The sequence below is a fragment of the Serinus canaria genome, chromosome 6 (genome assembly GCF_022539315.1).
Source record: "Serinus canaria isolate serCan28SL12 chromosome 6, serCan2020, whole genome shotgun sequence".
Taxonomy (NCBI): Eukaryota; Metazoa; Chordata; class Aves; order Passeriformes; family Fringillidae; genus Serinus; species Serinus canaria.
In genome coordinates, this window is record NC_066320.1 from 26,279,981 (window position 1) to 26,305,841 (window position 25,861).

The window sequence follows — 25,861 nt, forward strand, 5'->3', positions numbered from 1 at the left end:
TACACGTAGCCCTGCAAATTCAACCAGGATTTTAAAATTAGTCTGGATTCTTCCCCTTTTGTATACCTCCAGATAACACTGATTTGCAAGGCCATCAAGTATTTTTCATTATTTCCTCTGAACCTTGCTGAGGGTTTAGTGAGGCAGTGTTTTTCTCAGCATTACTCTGTGTGTAATCAAAGGCATCGTTGCAGATGGAAATAACTAGCACTTAGCTCATGTGTGTGAAAAAGCAGCAGAATCCATGGCTGCATTGGTCCTGCAGGGTAAAAAAATAGAAAGAAAGGAAGAGAAAACAAAACAAAAAAAGCAAAGGAAAAATGGCTTGAGATGGGAAGCTGTAAGTGGAGGAAGACTGTAAGAAGTGTTCTGGGTAAGGAGCACCAAGATGTTTATTTATGTTGATGTTTTTATCCTTTTGGTGCAGGTTTTTAAATTGCTGTCTATTTCACATGAACACAGATTCTAATTGATGGGTATAAATATCACAATGTAGAAAAGCAAGATTCAAAATGTAATAAAATGCACAATCTACTTAAGTTTATCACCAGACAAAAATACAGCCAAGTGAGCATTTGCTAGAGATCCTTCCAGAGAATAAAATTCTGGGCTAGAGCTAGAACTTGAACTGCAGCCAGCCTAATAAGCCACAGACTCTCCCTTCCCTCTGTCTCTTGTCCCTTCATCTCCAAGTAGCTGCTTCAGATCTCCAGAGTCCTGGTAGAAGAAACATTCTTCTCTGCAAGCAAAACCACCATCATGACAAAACTGTTGTGCACTGCACATCACATGGTTTTCTGGCTGTAAATTGCCCAATAAATACTCTAACATTGCCTTGAAAGGGGTTTTTCCTCTCCAAATTGCCACCTCTTTGGAGAGATACTGCATTTTCAAGGGAAAATGAATCTTCATTTTTCTTCCTTTTAAAAGATTTTTTTTTAGTATTGGTAGAAACTTTGAACAATAACTTTCCTCAGCATTGGTTTTTTTTTTTTTTTTTTATACTTTTGTACTTTCATCCTCCAAATTTGCAATGCATTTCCTTTTATGGCATTTTGATTTCGAGAGATTCAGTTTGTGAAAAAAATGAGAAACATTGAAAGGATGAGCTAATTAATGTTTCTTCAGGCTACCCAAGGTACACTGTTGTGTTAGAGTTTTGCCCCATTTGTAATTTAAGCCTGTTAAAGCTTTATTTTATCATCTATTACTGACTTCTAGGCTTCAGTTTGCACTTACTGGCTGTAACAAGCATTTCATTTTACACGGAGAAAAAATGGTTTTGGTTTCAGTTACTTTTTTACTGTACCTGAGAAAGAGAATGGTATTTGCAAATGATAAATGGGGAAGTTGACTAGCTAACTAATAAAGATTTGTCTTAATCAAGTATGATTTGTCAGAACAGGAGCGCACTGGGGTCAGGGCACACGCAATGAATAATACAGCATTCACTGGAGAGAAGGACCAGGCAAAAGGCCTCATAAATATGCTGCTATTACCCACTGCTAATTCGTATTCAAAGAGTGAGTTGCACTGAAGCCAGCTCCGAGGTTGCTGAGCTGTTCACCTGCTTCGTGGGCTTTACCATGTGTAAGAAAGTTTATACATTTATATTTTTATATACACACACTGTTTACAGAATGCTTTATTTATGCACAGGCCGCTGCACTTTTTGGTCAATGCGTTTAAGCATTATTTATTAATCAGCTTCTGGGTTTGTTTCATTTTTCTAATGTCTGGGTGCTATTTCATTTCTGGTTTTTGTTGTTTAAATATGAATGTGAATACAGCAGGAGATAGTTCCATTCACATTTGAAATGAATTTCTGAGCAATGCAAGAAAGGTTAAAACACTCTTTAGCTTCATGGAAGGATTAGAGATCAAACAGGCACAGACTTCTTGTTCATATTGCCATCTTTCCTGACTTTCTAATTGACCTGTAGATCCAAGATAAATCTGGTAAATCAGGATGTTGAGAGAAACCTGAACAAGCCCCAGTGTAATTTTGTTTGGTTCTGGTTTTACTTTCTGATGATAACTTTGCTTTTTGCATCAAGGAGCATTTTCTCAGATTGAAACAGTTGGAGGATATACTCTTCTCATAGGCATACTGATGTCCAGAGGAGATACTGCAAAACACTCTTGTTACTATTGATAAGTTTAAGCTACATAAATGAATCTTAAAGAACCAGTTTGAAAAAGTAATAAATTCTTCCATTGCTTACAGATTTAACTAGCAGTTTTTGCTCTTCATCATTGTGCTACCTAAATGTCATATACTGTGGTATGTAGTAGTTATGTAATTAAATAAGATTGAAAAAAATTCTCACTCCACTTTTAAATTTTAAAACATTCTCTTCAATGAATATTCTTCATGAATTTGAAAACATTTTTTTCTCTTTTAAAAACATAATGTAATTTTTTTTCTATTTGCTGGTTCGCCAATAGCCTGTCTCATCTATTTTGTGCTCAGCTCTGTGTCTTGAAGTGCACTTTCTGTTTTAAGAATGGATCAGCTCTAGAGATAGAGCCAACTTTACCAGCCTCAAGCTGCTCATGCAGGAGTTTAAGTTGTCAACTCCACCCCTGCACACTTTAAGTCTCTAAAATTACCAGTAATACAGAGTACAGAGTAATTATTTGTACTGCTCTGAGTTTATAGCAAACTGGGTAGATGGTGGAGTACTTTTGATTAAATAATGATTATGAATACAGCCTTAGATGAACCAAAGATCACTATTGTGTCATCTCAGTGCTGTTTGGAGTCACAGGTTTAATTAAATGTCAGTTTGTGGCTCAAGTTTTAGAGGATATATTTCTGCAACTTAATTTAGATGCAATCAGGATTTTTAATACTCTCCCCTGCTGAACCACTTTCAGACAAGTTCAAGACTGGCAGTACTGCCATGAGCCATCACCCATTCCTGCACCAAGCTCAGAGCGAGCAGGGGCTTCTTCCCTCCTGGGAGCACCTAAAAGTAGCCAAAGAAGACGCTGAGGGTTGGCTCCCAACTTTAGGTACATTATTAGTGATTGAAAGGGGGGTAGCAAGTTGTTTACTTATTGATGCACTAAGGAAAGATTTCTTTTTTGCCTTAGAAGTTATTTGAAGGAAGAGGGTAGGGGAGGAAGATGCGATGGGAGGAATTTGGAGCAGAAAAGCACTGCTGGGCTGGGGCATGGCAAGAACAATGGCCAGCCTGCAATGTAGACAAGTGCTCAGCTGAATCAAAGTCTGCCACCTCCTGTGAATGTTGCTGTGAGGATGTTAGTGAGGGAGCTCAGCTAGATTGGTGATGGGAGTAGACAGAAAAAAAATACATCAGTTAGTGAGAAATGAGTTGTTTTTTACCAGCAGATTGATGTAAGTTAGGATTTCAGAAAAGGTATGAAACTTTAGAAACAGAAAAAGCAACTGGAGGTGAAGTTACTAAGTCTGTCATCTTTCTTCTTTCTCTATCCTATTTTCTTCTCATTCATCTGCCTTTTTTTTTTTTTTTCTTACTGGGGAAGGACAAACCAGGCCTGGACCATGGGAGGCGTTGGTTATGAAATGCTCCCAGTTTGTTCTTAAAGGCATGTGGCACCTTCCTCAAATATCTTTTCTTCTTTATTTTGAACAAAACACAAAGACTGAATTCTGATTAGGTGTTCTGGATGTTTTTCTTTCTGGCTTCTCTGACCTCAGACTCAACCAACCCCTTTTGCTCTTGGCCAATAAAAATAATTTCATGAACATCCATTATAGCTTATAGGGAGACCTTTTCATTTGACAAATGTTTGTATTTTTTACTTTGGTGGACATCTTGGACTTTGGAAGTTTGGCAGGTATTTTTAGATGCTACTTGCCTCCACAGTAAGACTGGACAGCTTCTTTTATCCTCTCTTGCAACTGAACTTCTGACAGCTCTGGGAGTGTTGGATGTCCTTGGTGAATGCTGTGGATTGTCAATGCTCTTTCCACCTGTATGGCATTTGATTCTGCTGAAGAAGCCAACTACTCCCTATAAAAAGTAGCTAATTTTTATTTTATTGTGTTAATTGACCACTTAGCAGCCTGCAGATTAACATCTTCCTGGCAGATTCTTGAGGCATTTGAGCTCTAACTCATGTTTCACTGTTCTGTTAATGCTCTACAAATTGTCTCTCTATTGGCTTATGGCTGTTACATTATCCTTCATTTGTCTGTATTACCCTGTACTTGTTTTTTAATAACCTTAATGATCTAAATCCTTCTGTTTCTAATTATATCAGCTGTTCAATGTAAATATATGTCAGCTGAACTGGGGAATTTATTGGACTTTTACCTGTGTCCCTATACTTCAAGATATGTCATCACTTTCTTTATTAACTTTCTGCTGTCAGAAGTATAAGGTGTTCAAGTCAGCCCTGAATTCTTCAACTCCTGCAACCTATATTTTCCAAGTTTGTAAATCTGCTTGCTGTCACCTCTGAACAGTGAGCTTTTAACACTTTCTAGTATTTTTTCCCAGACATTGCCGTTGATGATTTATCCTAGTCTCCTAAAATCAAAACTTTTGACCTGTCCAAAATGGAGTGGCTTTAGGGAAAAAAAAAAAAAAAAAAGTCCCAGCCTCTGTCAGCATAGTTTTCAAAACTCTTGTATAAGCTTTTGCTACATCTTCAGAGCATGTAATGTCTCTGTGCAAAGACCACACACAATTGCACTCCCCAAATGGCACTGCTAACTGGCAGGGCTGAGGATCTCAGCCTGGAACTGTTCCCCACTCCTACTCTGGTCAACATACAGTGGGTTTTGTGGTGTTTTTCATGATTCTGCAGAACAGCCATCTCCATTTTTAACATGATCTTCTGCTTTTCCCAGTGTAAATTGATTTGTCTTTTCCAACCTCTAATTACATAGCTCAGATGCATGCATTGTATATATGATGAGGTTGAGCAAATCATATTTCCAGGCATACTTTCTGTGATTTTGTTCATTTAAAGGTTTTGTTGGGTTTTTTTTTTTGGTATTTTAAATTATATCAAGATATCTGCTGCATCTTATGACACTTTTATATGTACATAAACACACACACACATATATATGTACACACATATGTAATGCAAACACACAGGGTACACTTTGAAAGAAAAAGAGCTCTATAAACTATGTTGTATTATTTTATTTTTCATATGAAAAGAAAAATGGGGAGTTTGTCTTCAAAATTCATTAAAATGCATGTTTGTTTATCCTAAAGCCTGGAGAGGCTCATTCCATGTCATTCCTGTCTCTTGAGTAAATATATTAGTCATTCTTAGGGCAAAAAAGTATTATTGACTTGAGTGATTAGAAAAAGCTCTTTTAGAATCAGTTTAGCTGATAAAGTACATAAATTCTTAAATGGCTGGAGGCAAAAAAAGTAAAAGAAACCAGTCAAGCACAACTCATTTTGTGTCCTTGATGTGTGTGTAGGTATTAGAAATCAAACTCTGTGGACCACATATTAAATAATTACAATTTGTATGCATAAATACTGCATACAGGTTAAAAGTAAATTCCAAAGAAAGGGCTTATTCAGGAGTGCAAATCATTGCTAGAAGTGGTCATTGTCTTTTGGGTTTATCTCAGCATAACTGTTGAAAGCCATGTGCCAATTTGTGCATACGTGAAGGGGGAAGTTAGGTTTGCATTTGTTATGGTTTTTTTGGGTGGGGGTGTTGGTTTTTTTCTTCAGGTGAGGAAAGTTGTATTCATTCCTCTAATTAATTTCAGTATTTTATGATAAGAAATGTTATATTTTTCTTGCATAACATAGTCTCATAGAACCAGGCACTATTTGTGTTGGACTCACAAGATGGCATTTTTGAAGTGCTTGGTACTAAAGAAGATGATTTCCCATACTTTGTTCCAAACCCCTTTAGGTCAGAATGCATTTAGAGCTGTGGATTTTAGCATTCACCATTTAGGGATGATGCTTGTTAATATTATGTACTTTTACAGAAATATTTTTTCTCTCCATCACAGCATTAAGACTGAGATAATTGCTCTATCGAATATTCCTGCCCTCTGTCAGTACACAGATAATAATGATGTAAATGCATTCACCCTTCTGCTTCACACAGTTTAGCTGTAATTTTAAAACATAATTTTATGCATCTCTTTGGGAATTTCAGTTTGAAGAGGCAGCACCACTCAGTCTTTGGTAGGACTCAGGACTGCACCACACTAAACATTGTCCATGCAAAACAGGGGAAAGGTTGGCATAATCCCCAAATAATTGACATTGTTAAGATTCTGTGGAAATAACACCATTACTGGCAACAGGCAACACCCTTTAGTTTGTGTATTGGTCTTAATTCATGCATCTGCACTACAGTAAATCTTACAAACCTGACCTTTTCACATAACTGTAGTAGCTTCTTCAATGACTTGCATTATAAGTAGGCTGGGAAGATCCATGCAGCACCATTGCACTAAAAGCATGAATCTGCCACATAGATGAATGTTGTAGCTGGAAGGAAAAGAGTTGTGGGGAAACCTGAAAAATGTTAGAAAGCAATTATATCAAGCTTGTAATTAGCTGTACTGTGGGGAAATGCTGCATTTTTCCTAGTCCCAGGTGCTTTCAGTTGCAAACCAAGTGAAGAGACATGTCTTTATTGAGAAGTCTTTATTTTCTCTGTGTAATAATATTTTTGTTTGACTGTCTTGACCTTCCAGCTAAAAATCAAGTTTCACTGTTATCACTGAATTTTCTGAGTAGAATGAGGATATGAAGAGGATAAAGGTGTCAATTTATGTTTGCAAACTTACTGTGAGATTAGGTTATCTCCGTCATATCTCTTTGTTCAACTTATGTTGTTATTTTAGCCCAAAAAAGGCCAAAGATCATCAACGAAAGTGCATGTAGAGTAAAGCTACTCCTGTAAAATTGATGATCCGTCCAATTATTTATCTATAGAGGCTGCTGGGAAGAAACGCAACTATCTCAGTTCTCAGACCCCTCTGCTAGGTTGAACTTCATGGCTGAAGGTTTAATCCCTAAGTGTCATATCAACAATTCATTCTGTGATATTCTGGCTGACATGCTCTCCTTCCTTATTTATTGATGTCTTCAGTCATCGACAATGAGAGGAAAATACACTATTCGTCAAAGTGACGGTGTTTTACCCTCACTTACAGTTGATGCTGCTGTCACATTGATGGGTGGAAAATAAACTCAATCATTATAAAAAGCTAAGAGTGTGAACTTGCCAGTGACAGGAAGAAGATGAAAAAAAAATATACGAACCCACAGTAACTTGCTTAAAAATTGGTGTAATAAAAATAAAGCTTTTTCCTACAAAGATATTTTTGAGTTTTGTTCATGAGACACAAAACCATTTTAGCCATGTGTTTTATACTTATTCCTTTGAAGGAAGATCTGTGCCTCATACTCCTTTATGTCTGCAAACATACATGTAATTTTTAGTACTAAATACACTTTTTATCATTTCACCTCATGCTGCTAGGTTGGTAATTCGTTTATTTTTTTCCCCCTCTCTTTTAAGAGATTTTGCTTTGTTAGTTTTTTTCCTCCCCTGGATTATATTGAACACATATTTCTGTTTGTGTATTACGCACAGTATTTTGAGTGCTTTAATGAGGAAAAGCTCAGTATAGTTCCATCCTGTAAGTCCTTTGACATGCAAACATAAGCAAGGCTCTCGTGAATCACTTTCTGAGGCTGCCATTTGTGTAACTGCACTGCACTGTGCAGCCTTTTTAACTCCAAACCCATGTATCTTACCACATTTCACCTTTGGGAGGCATTGTATATACAGCTAAAAGTAAAGAGCAGTGAGCCAAGAGGGACAAGATAGCATAATGAGGATGTCAATTTGTGGTCAGAGGAAATATTTATCTTACTTGTACTATACTTGGCAACTGATAGAGAAATATATATGTAATGAATTTCCTCAGACTTTATCTGGCAGACTGTGTACCTTGTGTTAAATGGATTTAAAAATAACATTGCTCATCTCAAACTTTTAAAGTTTGAGGTGATTCTAATTTGGATTGTTCCTTAAAAATGGACTGTCTATTAAAAAAAAAATCATAATTGTGTTTACTAACATATTGCTGAATTTTTAATAATCCATTTCTCAAGGCTTCCTGAATAATGATATTTAGGATCTCCATTCACCAGAACAAAAGCAAGGCACTTTTTGTGTTGTTTAGTGGGAAAAAAGCCATGTTTTTGTAGTTTTAATGTTTTGGTTCGTATCTCTGGTCTTCCTGCTAAGTACCCTAAATGAATGCGCACAGAAATGCTGGTTGTCTCACACGTGCTGTGTGTCCTGAGGCAAAGCTACAGCTGCTTCAGCTCCTTCTGCCTGCTTCCCCATCTGTAAAATGGGAATGATTTAACTTATTTTTCTCCTTCGGGGAAATACAGGAAGGGTTTCTTAATATTTCTATAGAGCTTTGAAGATTAAAATCTCTGCACTTGCTGCTAATATTTCAGTGTTAGAGAAGCATTTGATTGAAGCTGTTTGAAGAGTAAAGTTTTGGCATCTTGTGTTGTCTTTGTACCATATCTTGAGGCCTCTCCACTATAATTTTGCAACCTTTGGTTCAGCGTAAGCTGCGGAAGCAAACAAGCCCTGTGTAAACAAACGGTGATGACTATAAATTAATGTCTCTGTCTGCTCTTGAAAACATCAGGAGATTACAGCCTATCTCTAAGCCAGCCAGAAACAGTCCATGGTGGAGCAAAGCACACACCAGTAGCTGGGCTGAGCTTGAAAAAGCTTTCATTTAAGCATCAAGGGTAAATGCTGAGAGGCACTGAGAGAGGTTTTCTTCTAATATGACTTCTGTGTCTTTAGATGTACAAGGATGGCTGGTGTTTTAGCAAAGGCTTACTGACTTCCTTGGGCTTAAGGAGTAGATAGGAAGGATGAGCACCCAGCATCTAGAGCAAATCTGAAATTCTTCTGGCCTTTGTTTCACAGATCAAAGGTCAGCATCAATTCCCAGGGTGTAGACAATCTCGAGAGACTGCAGAGGGGCAGCTTCTGGTTTGCTTTGCTTCTTCAGTTTTATGTTGTTAGAAAAACTTAAAATTTAATATAATGATACAGTTAGGAGAAGTGATTAGGCTACCACATGTGTTAAGTGCTCTTGTTAGAATCTAACTTGGCATTTTAAGGCCTTGCAGTCACAAGCTGTATTTTTCATGATTTACATTTTCATTTTTTAATGCAGAGCAGATTGGACAGGAGATGCTTGAAAACCTCAGCCATGACAGAGAGAAGATCCAGCGGGCTCGGGAGAGGGTAAGTTTGATAATTAGTAATTGCTGATTCTGCTTTTTATTTGCATTGGGCAAGTCCTTTGTGCATGCAAAAATAATCCAGATGAGATATAATCACCATCTGCAGTGGAGAACTTACTAAGTGTCTTACATGGGCCCCATCCTGCCAAGTCTCTCTGATGGGGAGTCACACTGTAGTCACCAAATCTGCTGCTGGGAGCAAATTTCCTGTCACCATCACAGTTAGGTCAGTGTTCTGTCCTTTGAAGGGATTGTTATGCTGTCCATTCCAATGACTTCTTGGGCTTCCTATGAGACAGTTCATGATCGTAAGAGAGTTTCTAATAGTTGAGCAACCTTACTCTTTGTAGTTGCAGATGCAAATAACAGCCCCTCAGGCAGGTCTGTGTGAGGAGCAGGTACTGCTGCTCTGTCTCTGCAGCCAAGGCAACACATCTGTGTCACTTCTGGCTCCTGTGGCTCCCATGGGGATCATTTCCACTGTGCAGAGTTAATGGAGATGCTCAGAAGCCCATCCCATCCAATGTGTGCAAGTTCTCTGACCTTCCATGTGGGAAGGTTTGGTTTCTGCTCACAGAACCAAGACTTTCTGTCCATGACCTGTTGTTCAGATCCTTTCCCAAGTGTCCAATTTTTGCAAAGCCAGGTTCTCCCACACATCTCTTAACTGACCAGTGGCACTTTAAAAAACTTATTTTTCTGTCCCAGGGAGTTTCTTCACTTGGATAGCTTTGACTAGTAAAGCTTCCTATAACAGCATTAATGTGGCATTTTCTGCCAGCTGTACCAGTTGCTTTTTGAAGTGCTGGGCATTAGCTACTTTAAAACACTAAATATAGCTAGATCACTAAGTGTGACTAAGAATTGTGAGGATCGACCAAGTTTTGTTCTGGCAACTTGGTGTCATATTTCACCTCCACTTCTTGTATCCCCACTGACTGCTGAGTCTGAAATGCTTTTCTGTTTCTAGCTGGACAAATAAAACCTAGGCAATGGAGATAAATGCCATGTATTCCTTTCTGCTGATCCTGTATATCCCAGGGATGTAGTTCTGATCACTCAGTGTACTCATGGTTCATAGCATAACTTTTCTTTTTCATTGCTTTCCACCTGAGGAGCAAATTGCTTTGAAGGCAAAACCTGTAAGATGCAAAGAGCAAGATTAAAAATAAGAAGGATGTTCTAGGAAAGTGTAGTATATATATACTCCATCACAATGCAGCAAAAAAACCTCTTGGCATAATGGAAGCTCTCAAATTCTAAGGTTTTTTATCAGGAGCCACTTAAATACTTTAAAATACTTTAAAATATTTTCTTCAGGGACTTCAGAAAAGTTCTTCAGTGGAGCCACATGGCCCTACCTGTTCCAGCTGTCTATGTACACTCAGATGAACATCCAGGGGAGATCTTAGATAATTTAGCTAGTTTTCCATTTTCTAGAGATTTTGAAAGACCAGAACATAAATGCTTTATGTTCTGGTCTTTCAAAAGAACATGAACATAAAGACCATGCTTTATCAATGCATGATAGCTGTGCATTAAATACATGGAGTTATTATCTTATCAACCAGGAAATACGCTTGTCGTCTGGAATGAAATTTTCACAGTGTCTATGATGGTCAGCTTTAACAGTTCAATGTTGAGAAAATTAGGAAAATTATTTTTTTATAAGCAATATGTAAATAACTTAATGTCTTAATGGTCTGGTTAAATTTACATATATGAATTTTCCTGTCTGTAGAGTAAAACTCATATTTTCTTCTGAAGGCAAAGAGAAGGGATAAAAGCTCTGCTACAAGTCAAATAGGTTAACTGGATTATACAGGACAGTAAAAGATGCAACATCTTTTAGGAAAACCTCAAAATTTGTCTAAGGCAGACAAGATATCAATGTTGTTCATCTTCCTGTTTTCTCATTAGTATTCTTAACATTATCTTTAAAAACCGTATAGATTTGCCATTGCTAACATCAAAGCCTGTTTCAAAATATTTTCACTACAGCAGTTCTGTGCAACACACGCTGGTTAAGAGGTTCACATTCCACCACTTCCATTCCACGCTTCTGTGGTGTGCTGGTATTGGTAAAAAAATGGTGGAAGAACTGCAATCAGATAATTCAGTTTTAAATAAAAACAAACTTAGAGTTTGAAACTCTTCATGTGGGTTTGTTTTTTTTTTATGCCAGAGCAGGAAGAAAAGGTGTTTTCTTAGCGTTCTCTTGGGAGGTAGCTAGAGATCTTCCAACTATGTGTGTACGTGTTTGTTTCTTTTTTAATGTTTCTTTTGCTTATTTTGTGGGTTTTTTATTACCATAAAAACATGAGGTCGTCTTGCTTAGAGGAGTTTGTCAAACCCCTAAGATTCAGCTTTCTCTTCCTAACTATCAGCCCTGATTCTAGCTGTCAGGTAGAATCCTGCAGCAAGAGAGGAAAGTTAGGATCAAACATTTAATTGTAAAAAGGAGAGCGCTACTTTTCTGTGAAAAGGGAGGAGAAGCCCCAAGTGTTAAATGCATCTTTATGAATAATAAAAGACCAATGTAAAGCATACATTTGTACTTCAGATTCCCTTCTAGCATAGATAAGAACTTGGCTTTTTAATGAGCCTTTTAAAAATTATTGTGACGTTTTTTCTGCTGTTACTTGTGTCAAACCGGGCTAAACTGCTTTTCTGGAGCTTGAATTGTCTAGATGAATCAGGAAAAAATGAGGGAATGGCCTCCCTGGAATATAATACTCATCTTTGTTCCATCATAGCACATAATTACAGAGATCTGAGAGTTAGTGCAAGCCTTCCCACTGAATATGATATTGCTAAGAGCAAGACTTGATTGGTGCTATCCAGTCCCAGCTTCTACTTGGTATTTTCTTAATAGCTTTTAGAAGAATAAGGAGGACATTTATGCAAAAACGTTATGTGACACTGATTGTCACATCACCTACTGATTCCAGTAATAAGCATTAAATCTGGCAGCAAATATTTACAGTATTGTGCTCCAGAATAGAGACTGGGTTTAATATTACTGCTGTTCAAATATTCAAGATATGATAGTGGTTTGTTATGGTGAAGGTGATTTGTTATTGGAAGACTGCCACTCTCCTTGGCAGTATTACTGTTTTGATGGATTTGTAACACAGGATGCATTTTGTCTGCTTCAACAAGTTTTTTCAGTAAGAAGTCAATGACTCAGGTAATCCTTTCAATCTGATTTGATTATGAAGAGATAAATATTCGGCTTTCACAAGGAGAAAAATGTTTTTATGTATGTACACACAGCTGTGTTTTGGGGCATGTTAGAAACAGTGGCCCCTGCTATTTCATAACTGAAATAGTCATAATCATTGCATTTTCTTTTTCCAATAGATTTTGATGTCCCACTGGTTCCAAGATGTCTAAAATGTCAAAAGATGTCTCTCTTCTAGCTGCCAGTGGCAGAAGAGGTGATAGGAAAGTAACTCCATTCTTCCTATTATCTTCTAATTTCTAGATTTCCTTTTGTGGGACACTACTAAACACAAAAAGAGAGGGGACATTTTAATCCATTTTAAAAAGCAATAGAAAGAAACATGAAGTTCACTTGCTTCATAACTTTTCATCTACTCCATTTCATTTTTTACCCATTTTGCAATATTTTGAAAGCTGTGGAACAAGACAGCTAATTAGGTGTAGCTGTAAACTGTAGGTTTCCTTTGTCATTATAAACTACAAAAATGGTGATATCAGTGAGTGAGAGTTCCTTACATGAAAAAACCCACCATATAGACTGTACAGCTGTTCCTTCTGTACATGTGCATATACTATTCACAAAGCATTTGAGCACCCAGGCCAGAGGTGGCTGCTGTAAGGTCAGTACAAGTTTTCTATTTAAGGGGCAGTATAGACATATTTATTTTACACAGAATTGCTAAAGTGATGTATTTTGTATTTCTGTTTCTTTCTTTAAACTACAGTCTTTGAAAACCAGTGAAAGAAAGATATGTCTTTCTTTTCATAAAGCATCAGGAACATGGCTGTCTCTTCATCCCTTGATCCTTTCACTGGTGTATACAAACAATACACATACACGTGGGGCTTATGGATTCCAATGTATAGAGCTTCTACCTGCAACCCTTTATTTGTAAAGCTTTTGCTCTTTATCCTGACTCACCTTTCTTGCCTCAATGACTTCCCTTGTCTGGGTTTCATATTTATGTTAGAGAAAACAAGACAAGATATTTTTAAATTTCAGAGCTTTGGTGGTTTTAGGAGCCTGTTGTGTGCTAACCCTGAAGCTCACTGACTCAGATGACTGTAGAAACCCCTGTCCTTTGTACAGACTGGGCTGCCTGTGCCTTTTACCTTTAATGGGACTCTTTTCTCCCCAGCTTAGAGAAACAGATGCAAACCTGGGGAAGAGTTCCAGGATTTTGACGGGAATGTTGAGAAGGTAAGGCCAAGGTAGGGACATTTCTGCTCTTTCTTTTTTTTCTTCTCTCCCTCCGTGCCTTTGTTTTCAATTTTACTTCAATCTCAGCATATTGCTGGTGTACCTGACTTTTTTTTACCCAGGCTGCTGTGTAGAATGTCTTTGGATGATAGAAGGCTATGTCATGCCTATGGAAAGAGTTTTCTGCAGCTGAAGGATAGCCCTTGTGTAATGATTTCTCATCTTTGTTTCTTGGTTTTTGTTTGGGGGGTTTTACATGAGTGTTCTAAAGTTAAGATTTTTTTGATGATGATTTTCTGTGTTTCCTATTCTTGAGTGATTTCTGTGTTTTGAGGGGGATTTTGCCTGTTAAAATGAGGAAGCTGGTAAATGTTTTGGGGCAGCATAAATTTATGTGCAGAGAAAAGGTTAAAATTATCAATTTTGCCTAAATAGATGGGGCAGACACACTGTCAACCCTTGTGGTTTTAGCATGTTTTTTTCCACGTTTTCAATGTTATGAAAATTGTCCCTGGGATCAAAATGAGATGATATGAAAAGGAAAATGTCCTAAAACTCTGTGTGGGACTGAAGGAAGGGAGTTATCCACTGATTACTTCTCCTCTTAAATTTGCATTGGTGCATTCTCAGATTTTTTTGAATTAGAGGCACCTCTGGATATGTGTTCTTTACCTAGTGAAACAGCACCTGAGCTTCTCTGTGATGTCTGTATTTCTGTACATATTCAGTTTCCTAAAGAAGAAAAGCATCCCTCTAATAAGAGGTGCTGGGTGCTAAGAAAGCACAGTTTTAAAGGAGTTTTGTGCATCCTCTGAAGAGTTCAGTCTGAAATTACCCTTGCCACAGGCTTTTATGTTATGTGTTTGCTTAATGCACTTTGCTTATAAAAAAAACAAGAAGGAAAAAAAGAGAAGAAAATTTTTGCGGAGTTGTTGATTTGTCACTTGGCTTAGGAAACATGAAAACTGGAATTTTATAAGCTGTTCTTTAGTACAGCCTTTATTTCTCCATAAGTCTCCTAAGAAAAATACCTTTGTTAGTTCCTTGTATACCAAATTGACAAAGGTTAAAGCGACTGACCTGATGCCTTCATTCCGCAGATTTCTTACAATTCCAACTCCAAAATGAAACGTATAAAATTCTCTGATTAAGAGTAATATGTAAATGACACAAGCTAAATTCAAAATCCATGGAGGAAGGAAGTGGCAATTGAAAGGGATGGTTCAGTGGCTGTAGACAATCAAAATAAACTATAAAAAAAATGAAGGAAAAGAAAAGACACCAACCAAGCCCAAGTCTCCCCCGGAAGGGCTCTGCGACATGAGCTGTAACGAATATTCTGCATATGTCTCCATTTTGTCAAATCTCATTAAAGGGGTTTCTTGCTTTATGTCAATTGAGCTGTCCAAAAATCATTCATCATTTTAGTGTAAAAAAACTCATGCAGTTATTTAAATAATATCATATTAATGTTAAAGTTCAGCTGTCATTTAATAGTATGGCTTAATCAGACATAGCATTTAGGAAAAATAGTTTTTTCGGGCTTTACTTGGCTTTCAGGTTGGCAGATTCAAATAAGGATTTATGGGTTTCTAAACCAATGTATTCTTTCCATGTTTATGCTTGAGGTACCCCAGCCTTTTTTGCAGCACCCTGTAGTCTGTTATTTTCAATAAAATAAAGTATCTCCTCATATTGTGTTTGAATACATTTGCAAGTAATTTGGAGAAGCTGAAACAAAAACATATGCTGTAACCTTTGACTTTGTTTTGTGTTTGGGAATCACAGTTAGGAGTCCTAGTTTATAAGTGTTCCGTAAGCCAAATGAAAAATATGATCTTTCTGAGATGTACTTGGGCTCTTCTTTTCAGACAAAAGGATTCTGTAGTTGAACACCATGATGGCATGTTTCTGTGTGTCAGAACAGCTCTGGATTTCCTTTTTCCTCAACAAAATGCTGAGCTGAGTCACCCATCTAGAAGAAAGTTGGGTTAAGATTTAAGCTCAGGTCAGGTAAATGGGCCAAAAGCAATGCTAGCATAGAAGCAGCTTTCAGTAGACAATTCTCAGGATGTTGTTTAAAACCACATAACTGATAGACCTACAGTGAATTTAATTTGTTTGTGACTGTTGATTAGAAGGGTCTAGCATTATCCCAGCCTCAGAATCATCATCAATTTGTTTAGTTACAAGAATAATCATGAAATACAGACCCCAAGAAATCAGCATGTATTAGATAAACACAACTGCAAGAAATATAATTAGCACAGGTTGGCAGTTCTTTCCTAATTTCTGCATACCTCAGTACACACCACAAAATGTTTTGCATAATTACTGGAACCAATAAAATAAAACACTGGAGGACCATCTCCACATCAATGTTATACAGAAAAGGTAATGGTAAATTGAACATTGCTCAATATAGTGGCTGTTCCCACAATATATATTTGCTGATCTGCTTGAAGTCATATGCCATGCTAACAACTCTGTGCTTCAAATTAAAGCCTAACTCTTTCTAATTTTACTGTCTGGGAAAGGTAAAGCAGCATCTCTTTTGAATCTGACTGAATATATTAAGAGATCATGTATTTAGATAGCTAGAGGGCTAAATTACTGCCTTTGTATGACCTAAATTCCCTGGCCAAGTGTTTGTGCATAAAATGTTCTGGAGATGGGGAATAAAAGCAGACAGGTTTTGTAGGTGGCCATGGCTCACTAAGGAAATCAGTGGCATAATATGGACAGGTCTTCCTATCCCAGTTTGCTGCTCCAGCAATAAGGTACCCAGCCTTATGCATTGGTATTTGTTGTCTCACAATATTTTGAGTGTGTAGATAAAAGTATTTTTGTTGTAAGGGTTTTATAGTATTTTCACATACAAATGACCTATACCTTCATGACCTTTTTTTTTCTGTAGCAACTACTTAGGTTCTTCTAAGGTAATACATTCCTCTTATGGCATGGCATTACTAGGATCAGGGGGAATGGCTTCAAACTGAAAGACAGTATGTTTAAATTAGATATAAGGAAGAAATTCTTTATTGTGAGTGCAGTGATGGGACATGGGGGTTCAGAAAATTAACTTAGAGTAGGAATTAATTTTTGGATTTAGATGAAGTGTGCAGTTTTTGTCCATGAGGCCCTGGAATGGGTTGTTTCAGGTCTCTATCCCTTGGCCTGTACCCCAGTGTGAACTGGGCAGTGCACAGTATGCTAGAAAGAAGTAGAAAAGGATGTGTTCTGGAATATCTTCAGGGTTTTGCCCATATCCTAAGCCAATAGCCTAGAAAAGCTTATAAGAAAAGAATTTGGAAAGTCTCCAAGCCACACACAGCCCAGTGGGAAACAAACAAACCTAAAAGTAACCAGATAAAAATTTCAGTAGATTTAAATCTTTTTTCAATTAGCAGATAAGTTCTGTCTACCCCCTTCGAATTGCGGGAAAATATTTTAGAAGAATGACTGCTACACTCCAGAACAACTTTTTATCCTGTCTGGTTCACCAGGAAATTTTTGTGTTAAAAATACTCTTTTCATCTTCAGATTTCAGTGTTCTGAATTGTTATCAATGATGTTTTGAGAAGCTTATGAACACATCTGCATTTATAAAAGAGACTTTTAAAATTTGATTCCCAACAGGACAGGGACACTACCTCTGTCTGATAGAAATGGGGCAGTAAGGGTTCAGTTCAGCTCTCAGGTAATAAGTTATGTGACTTGCCAACAGCTGCATGACCAATATGACTGCAGTCAGAAATTAAATGTGAGTTCTGGTGAAGCTTTTTCGCTCTTTCCAGGAAATTTCTGGGAGTCCTGCTTCTTTCATCACTGCTAGTCAAAGTTTGTTCTACTTTCTCAGACCTTGCAGTTATTTTTCAACATTTCACAGAATTGTAGGACAGGGTTGGAAGTTTGGAAGGGACCCCCTAGAGGTCATCTGGTCCAACCTGCTGATCAAGTCTCTTTAGAATAGGTTGTTCAGACTCTACTCCAGTCACATTTCAGACACATGCAAGGAGATACCAGTGTCTGTCTGAGCAATCTGTTCCAGTAGCAGCTGAAATAAGCAAATCCTCCATGTATGTCACTGAAATTTCCCAGCATCCGAGTTGTGTCCATCGCCTCTGGTCCTAAGCAGGAGTGATTTTCAGAGTTGGCCTTCAGAGTTTGGGCCTGGATTGCAGTTATTTCTAGCAGTTCTCCCACAGCTTCAGCAGTGGTGATGTTGTGGTCATTGGGCTGAGGGGACCCTCTGTGTAGGGCAGTTCTTGAAGCAGGACATGGAGTGCTCTGCCTCCACCCACTGACCTGGGCTGTGGCCATTCAGCAGTGTATGCACAGGGCTCCTTTATTGCTTTCTCTGGCTCGTACAGATCTGCAAAGTTTAGAATGTCTGTTCTACCTTCTTGCTTGGCTACCAAGCCCACATTTTCATAAGTTTGAAGAGCAGCAGGGACAGCCATGTCCCTGTGGAGACAAACCCAAACAAAGAGTGAGTGTTACCACTGCCTTTTTCCCTATTTCCCTACCAATCTCTGTTTCCATCCCCAAAAGTCTGTGACAAAAAACGGGTTTTCTTCTGAGCTAAAGCCTGTTTCAATCATACTTGGCCATGACTGTTGAGTCTCTGCAGTTTTCTGAAGGCAGGTCTTTGTATCACCAAGCCAGAGTGGAGTTTAACATACAGCTACATGTATGTTAACATTTGCTTTGTTTTCATGTTAATAGAGGAGTTCCTCCTTCCAGGATAATTGGTCTCAAGCCAAAAGAAGTTTGAGTAGGAATTGTTTCAGCAACTTTTTTGTACATATATTTCTATTTTCACTTCAGGATGTATTTCTACACTGAAAAGTGATTGAAACGGTAAATCCTCAAGCAAAATGTCTGCTCCATGTTGAATTTTTACAGCTGCAGCTGTTTACTTCAGTAATTTAGACCTTGATTCAGGAGCATATTTAAGCATATGGTTAACTTAAACCAGAGGAGTGATTCCCTTAACTTGAAGGAGACTGAATAAGGGGGGAGTAGGTGGCACAATGATTCTGGGTCATCTCTTGGGGCAACACAGGTTTTATTGTGCTCCTTGCAAATCATGTCCTTAATATTTCTGTTGTTAACTGGAAGCTGTAAAATATGCTAGTGTATTTTAGTGGTTGTTACTGTCAATATAATAGATTTTTTTTATCATTTTCCTGACTTTTGAGCTTTTAACATAGTTACTTGATTCTTATATTATTGTACAATTGTGTTTTGTTATGCAGCTAAACTTTATCAATTATGAGGTGTTGAATCTTTTCAGAAAGAAACTGATAAGCTCTGTGGTGATGTTAACCACAATCTAGTCCTTGGATGAGGAACAATCTGCTTGTTATTCCAGATTAAACCTTGGCATTAATTAGTACCTAGTTGTTCCTTGCTTTGTCTCTGACTTTAAAAAGAAACCTTGTTTCTTTGTTGAAGTGATGGACAAAACATCTGGAAAACATAAATGTGTCGTCAGCAAAATTCCCAAGGGTGAGCATTCTTCATCATTAGGAGTCCAACCAAAAAACAGGAAATGTACCTCTAGGTCTGAACAACAAATATTTTAAAATAGTATGGGACAACATGGGTTCCCTGTCCTTAGTTTAGGTGTGATGTAATCGATGCATGGAAGATGCATTTCTTATTTTTAATAATCAATGGAAAACCATTTTCTAAACCTTACTCATCTTTCTTAGACAGTGTTGTTTCTGTGCTGTTTCCACAATACTTTTGAAAAATCTTGCCCTACTTTCATTCAGTGTTAGAAATACTGTTCAGATCATGCACCATGGAGGGTGCAGAAGTCTTTTGAGCTGCTATTTAACCACCAGCCATCCGTGTACGTGGAGAGTTCCAGACCACAGGCACTGAATGCCTTAAAAAGGGACCAATTTCAACATTGCAGGCATGTAGCTGGGATTAGTTTAATGCCACCACAGCCTTTGCAAACCTTCATCTCTAACAACCTAAGTGATACAGAGTTAAGTTTTCTTCAAACCTGGAAGAAAAAAGGAACATCACGATTGATCTTCACATCTAGTAACTTAAATGCATGGGATAAAATAAGTCAGTGTTTTAATCTCCTTGTGCCCAGGCAGCTTTAGAAGGGGATGTCCCTCATTCGGTGAGGTAAGAGCATTTATATGGTAGCATTGTTTTATTTTTCAGATTGTTGGAAAGCTTTATCCACATGTCAGGCTGCCTACACGATGTCCATTATGAGCAGGGTTCTCAGCATTCTTCAGACCACATTTCTAATTCTCTTTTTCCATTCCTTTTTGAAGTGTACAATGGTCTTTGTTCTGTCCCCTCCATTCCCTCTTTTCTATCATCTGGAATTGCTATCTCATTTGTTCCCCTTCTGTCTACTCATGTCCAGCTGAACAGCTGGAAAGAACATTAACACACAGTTGTGTTTCTGCAGGACAGCAGGATCCCAGTGGATAATTATCCTGGCTACTCCTGGACTGCATATACCAACAATGTAAAGCAGCATGATGGGTTAAGTGTTGTGTAACCCTTCGTGGTTATTTACTCCACTGGGAATGTTGACCACCATTAAGCAGCCAAAGCCCAAAAAGGTTCACAGTGTCATGAGTGAAACAAAAGTCATTTCACAGCCAGCATTGTCCTGTCTGAACCATAGCAGGTGTCCCACAACATGCTTCCTTGAGAAGCCATGTCTTATACCTGCATAAGCAGTGCAGGGCTTCCCTGCAGTAGTTGCAAGGAGGCTCCAGTAGGATGAGCTCTCTCTGATGTGATACTCAGGAATGGTTAAGGTAGTGAGCATGTTTTGGATGTGGTGCAGTTGTTTATGTGAAGGAGAGAAGCTGTTAGCAAAAGCTGGCATTGGTAATTGCTGAAATAATTGGAGACAACTTTTCAGAAATCAATTAAGTCAAACTCTTTAAGGCCAGTAGTTGATTGGGGATCATGTTCTTGACACTACTCACACTATAACTGTGAAAGAACAATATAGGTTGAATTTTACACATTCCATTTAGTATGGAGTGTTTAAGCCATAAATTCCTGAATGTAACATTTTCTGAACACAAGGTATGCATGATATCTTGCCACTGGGTCACTTCCTTTTAATCCATATATTTACCAAAGGAAATAGAACCACCTTGGAAATGATTTCAGAAAAGTTCATCCTTTTGTGTTAAGGCAGGATTGACTGACCCTGTTTTAATCCTGACAGATATTTGTTTGGCCTGTTCTCCACTGGTCAACATTCCCCATCTCTTCAGTCAGATATTTCCAAATTTTCCTTAATGTTTAGCCCAAATCCTTTTTCCTGTGTAGACAGAGTTGTTTTATGTGCTGGTGCATGTGAGGCGATTTCTGGTGACTTGTGCTGTTGAAAAAAATTTCTGCTCAACTTTTCAAGAATTAGAGAACATAAATAAGAGCGTACAGAGTTAAATTACAGTTTCTAGTTTTCATCAAGCCAAGCCTTTTGATGGGATACAGGAATGTAAAAATAGAAGAGTTGGATTTTCTTCTAATAGGCAAATCCTGGAAGCTCAGCCTTTCCAAACAGTAGCTTTATGTGTACATGTCCTGGAGCTTTGCAAATAGAGACCCCAAAATTAAATCATTCCCATAAAGTTGTATATCTGGACTAAAACTAGACTCTATACTATGCTGACTGAAAGCAACATTTGCAAGACAAAATTACAAAAGACCGAGATTTAACTTTTTTGGTAGCATTTCTAAACACTTAAAGAAAATTACAGTGATTATGTCAAACAAACATGATTTTAACTCATTTCCCCCACCCCTTACCCATAGAAACATCAGTATTTTGGACAGAGGTTGTATTTGAAAACAAATGGAGGAATGCAAGTTGATTTGCCTCATCTTCTGTCAGGTAAAAAAGCTCCTCTGTGCCTTCTGAGTATGATTTCCATGGCACTTGGCACTTTTCTTGCCACACTTCATTGAAATTGTTGACTTTTAATAAAAGCAAAGTTAATTTGGCTTTCCAGCATGATTCTGATTGCCCACTAAGAGCTTTATCTTTAAGAAAACAATGAAGTGATCAAACTGGTATAAAACTGCTGTGATAGCAGGATCTTGTCCTTATTAGCTAATCTTTTAGCCTAGATCATTTTCAGTCTAGTTCTAAGTAGCAGGTTGGACTTCTGGCTTTGCTCAAGACACATAAGAGATTAAGTGACCAACAACTGGGAAAGCTCAGCTGAGTACAATTTGTGTTCAAGTCAGTCAGTGATGTTCCACCTCAAAACACAGGACCTGAACCTGCAAGTCAAAGCTGTGTGAGCACTTTGCTCATCTGTAGCCCTAATGTTGAACAAGGAACTCTTTAATTTTGAGCAAACCTTGGTTGGGGTAGGGAGGGTGGTGTTTTGTAGTTGCTGTTGCTGTTATTATTGTAGTTTTACAAAGAATGCCATAAATTATGACTTGGGGGTATCACTCAGTTTGTTACAGATAAATTAGTGCTGCTGTGGGACAATACCAAAACTGAGGGAGAATTTATATCCCTGGTAGCATATAATATGTTGTATTAGACCTTTAAAACTCTGCAGAAGAAATGTTCACACATCACTAACCTGCTGAGCAGCTATCAGAAGTATAAAAAAGTCATGAATGAGAAAGTGTGGCCATACAGTGAGAGGTTGTTTAGTCAACTTGGTGATAGGAAGGATGAAAATTTCCTAATTCTGACTGGCTCTTTAACTAATATGGAAGATCCAACTCAATCCATTCTATGGTTCTCTGATTTGAATCTTACCAAGAAGGCAAAGAAAAGTCAATGTGGAAATTGAGAAAAATTAGAAAGAGAAAAACTATTTTGCCATAAGTATTGGTATTTATGTTCTCTGCAACACTTGTGTAGCTCTAAAATAATTTGTGCAGGATCTCATAGTGAAACATTTATTGCCTTAGAGCTCTTGTTTAGCTTGGAATTTGCTATATTAACCAAAGTATAGCCCAGAAGGTTTTTGTAACATCTGTGAGTTAGAGCAGTCTTCATATTTTCTTTTACTTATTTTGTAGATCTACTGATAGTTTAAGATTGCAACACTAATTTTTCTTCTTTAAGAAAAAATTGCATCTTAGAATTATTTTTGCACCAACTCCCCACTTTCCTATTGATAAAAATGCTTGTGCAAGGGGAAAAAAAGCACCCACTGTTGTTTCTCTGACATGCTTATCATGGCCGCAAATAATGCATTTAAATAGGGAATTGTTTGAGAAACATGATTCTGAGTGTGTCCAATCTTGCCTGGATGTTGGGAAGCATATGGTCTTCTTTATCCATGCCAAGAAACTTCCTTGCTACTTTCTGTCACCGCTGTATTTTTCAAATGCAGTTTTCAGCATGAATGGCACACACGTGTTGATTGTGAAGGTAGCATTCTTTCAGTGCAGCCTTAAGCTAATTACTCCTAGTGGCAGTGGAGCTTTGTAGCTCATTTGTGAGCAGCTATTTATGCTACTACACCAGTACAAAGCAATGTTTCACATTACCAGTTTACCAGACTATTACACCATTGTGTTTTAATCCACTGTAGGTGGATGGAGAATATGAGCCATCTGTTTTATTTAATGATATAATCAGTAAACAATATATGCACTTTACACATTTGGTCATTAAAGATGCCCATATTGTTGGACCCTGTATTTACATTGTAAATTGGTGTATTCACACATCAGCCTGTTCTGGTGTCAAAGGCTTGCTGTGTTCATAAGCTGGTACAAAGCAAGCTCAGTAACTGCTCAAACCCAGTGCAGGTGGTCGAGCTAGTTGCCACACAGATCAAAAGTCAAACAACTGTGAATCTTCCTTTGAAAAGGCATTTAGAGAGACAAGGCTGGTCTTATCTTCACAAACAAGAAAGAGTTATAGATATACATCATGAAGTTATGAGAACAAAAGGGGGTTTTATAATCACTCTGCGTCAGAAAATCCAGTACTGCGGACTTTTGTGAAGACATCTTTCAAACATAAAGAATATCTTATTTTCCTGGACAAAATTTAAAGGACTGAGTCTGAATTATTAAATATGAGATGGTTCAGTCATTTCAAAACTTTGGAGACAAGAAGTTGCTTTCTCTTACAGTTGATTTGATTTTATTTTATTTTCAGCAATGCTTAAGCAGAGTGAAACAGATAGTAATTGCAAAGCCCAATCTTACTGAAGAGACAGAGGTGAAGGGGTGTATTTGTGCTAGAAACAAAGGAAATCAGTCAATACTTCAGTTTCCCCAAAGTATCCCTCATAAGCGCCAAAAAATAATCACCAAAATACATTAAAAATGAATTTACAAGTAAAATCTTGCTTGCTGGCACATTTGTAAGGAGGTGAAAGATCACACAGCCCCATATTAAAACAGTAATGTTCATTTTAGTGTTTTACTTAACAGCTTGTGCTTGAGATGCCCAGAATTTGAAAACTGGAGGACTCATTCTCACTTCTCATTGTCTTTTATGAGGAAATAGAATTGGATTTATCACCACATGAAGGCCTGGCTGGCACTGATGTTAGACAGGGAGGGGAAGGGACTTGTGGAATTTGTATGGCTGAGAGTGAGTTGGCAGGTCCTCATGGCTGGAGGAGTCTTGGGCTTCACACCACAGCTTGGTTTCTGTACATTTTGATTTCTGTCCTACATAATGCAGATGGAATCAGAGGCACTAGGGGTATACCCACTAACAAAGTCTGTGTGCTGAAATGTGTTCACTTTTCACTTACTCCTAGAGACAGGAGGAAATAGCTTTCAAAGTCTTTAAATCCATTTCAAAGGCAAGCTAATTATGTTATTGGGGGTTTTCTTAATCTTGAGGTATGAAGAAAGAAGACTTTTTTACTAAGACTTTTTTGTATTGGCATGAATTTTAGAGATAAAGTATATTCAAGTGAATGAGCAAAGAGAAGAAAATATCTCATTTTATGAGCTGTTATATATATTTCAAAATATACACTATTTTCATAGTTAAAATATTGAAAATAATACAGAAGACAGCTATAAGTCTTTCTTTTATAGTCTTTTCATAGATATTTCATGTAAGTTGAATATTAAACATTGGCATGTTTCCATAGGCTTTGTGATGTATTGCCTTTTGATTTTGAGATATTGTGTAACTAACTTATTTCTAATCTTATAAAGGGCTTGAGATTTTTTTTTTGTCATCCCAATCCAGTAAAAACAATCAGAAACTTGGCTACTGATATTTGATTCTTAGCTTTGTCCTGGGTATATCTTGGGTGACTGTGAACACATCTGTTTCTGTGTATCTCTAAAACAAGGATAATGTTCCATATCACAGCAAAGCATTCCAAGAGCAAATGCTCTTAATTAATCTGTGCATGGTCCTCACATGACCTGATGAGAGTTTGTGAATGATAGACTGACTGGTAGTGGTGCCCATCCTGATTTGGAGTCATGGCTTAAATCCATGGAGTCATGGATTTAAAAGGAGTGAAAGAGAAGCATGGGAAGAATTTAGACTAGAGGGGTGTGGAGTATCTGATTTCCCATAATAGTCCATTGGCAAGTACATACCTCATCTCCTCAGCTCTTGAACATAGCTGGGAGAAAGAGGAGGTATCAATTCTTTGTTGTCTTCCTCAGATATCAATTTGAGGGCTACAGGTGACAAGCTCATCTTATGTTGGGTGACATTTTTGGTTTGTTGCAGACAGAAAAAGTGTTTGAGTTGGTTTAACAAGGAGAATTAACACATCCCTAGAGACATAATGATGAACTATGTGTGTGTGTGTGTGTGTGTGTGTGTGTGTGTGTGTATATATAGAGAGAGAGAGAGAGAAAGTAGCAGTAATGTTAAATTTGATGTGCTAGCCCAGGCAACTTCTTCCTTCTCAATCTCTCCTTACTGCTTCTGTCAGAAATTTTGTTCCTATAATTTGCTGTGGACTGTGATGTATTATTTTTGGCTGCTGTCAACTTGCAATCAATCAGGACTTTACAAACATCTGTTAAGTACTTTAGGATTCCTCAAAGCAGAAGCAGATCCCAACAAATGCACTGTTCTATGGCTTACTATCACAGCATTGCTACTTTTGTCAAAGGAGGCATGGAGGAGAGACATGTAAGCTCAGGGACAAAGGCAGACACTTCTTCTGGCTAA

The 25,861-nt window shown here is 37.7% G+C and overlaps 1 protein-coding gene across 4 annotated transcripts in view; it reads left to right on the top strand.

The window, feature by feature from the left end:
* Window positions 1-25,861, top strand: part of VTI1A (vesicle transport through interaction with t-SNAREs 1A) — a 256,795-nt gene that overhangs the window by 145,602 nt on the left and 85,332 nt on the right. For 2 of the 4 annotated variants that reach the window (XM_018910609.3, XM_018910611.3), the window contains 2 exons: window positions 9,215-9,285; window positions 13,649-13,721. In XM_018910609.3, the coding sequence (XP_018766154.1) occupies window positions 9,215-9,285; window positions 13,649-13,714 (137 nt within the window). In that variant the 3' untranslated portion in view covers window positions 13,715-13,721. The remainder of the gene's footprint in view (window positions 1-9,214; window positions 9,286-13,648; window positions 13,722-25,861) is intronic. The other 2 variants (XM_009087180.4, XM_009087181.4) reach the window with 1 other exon arrangement.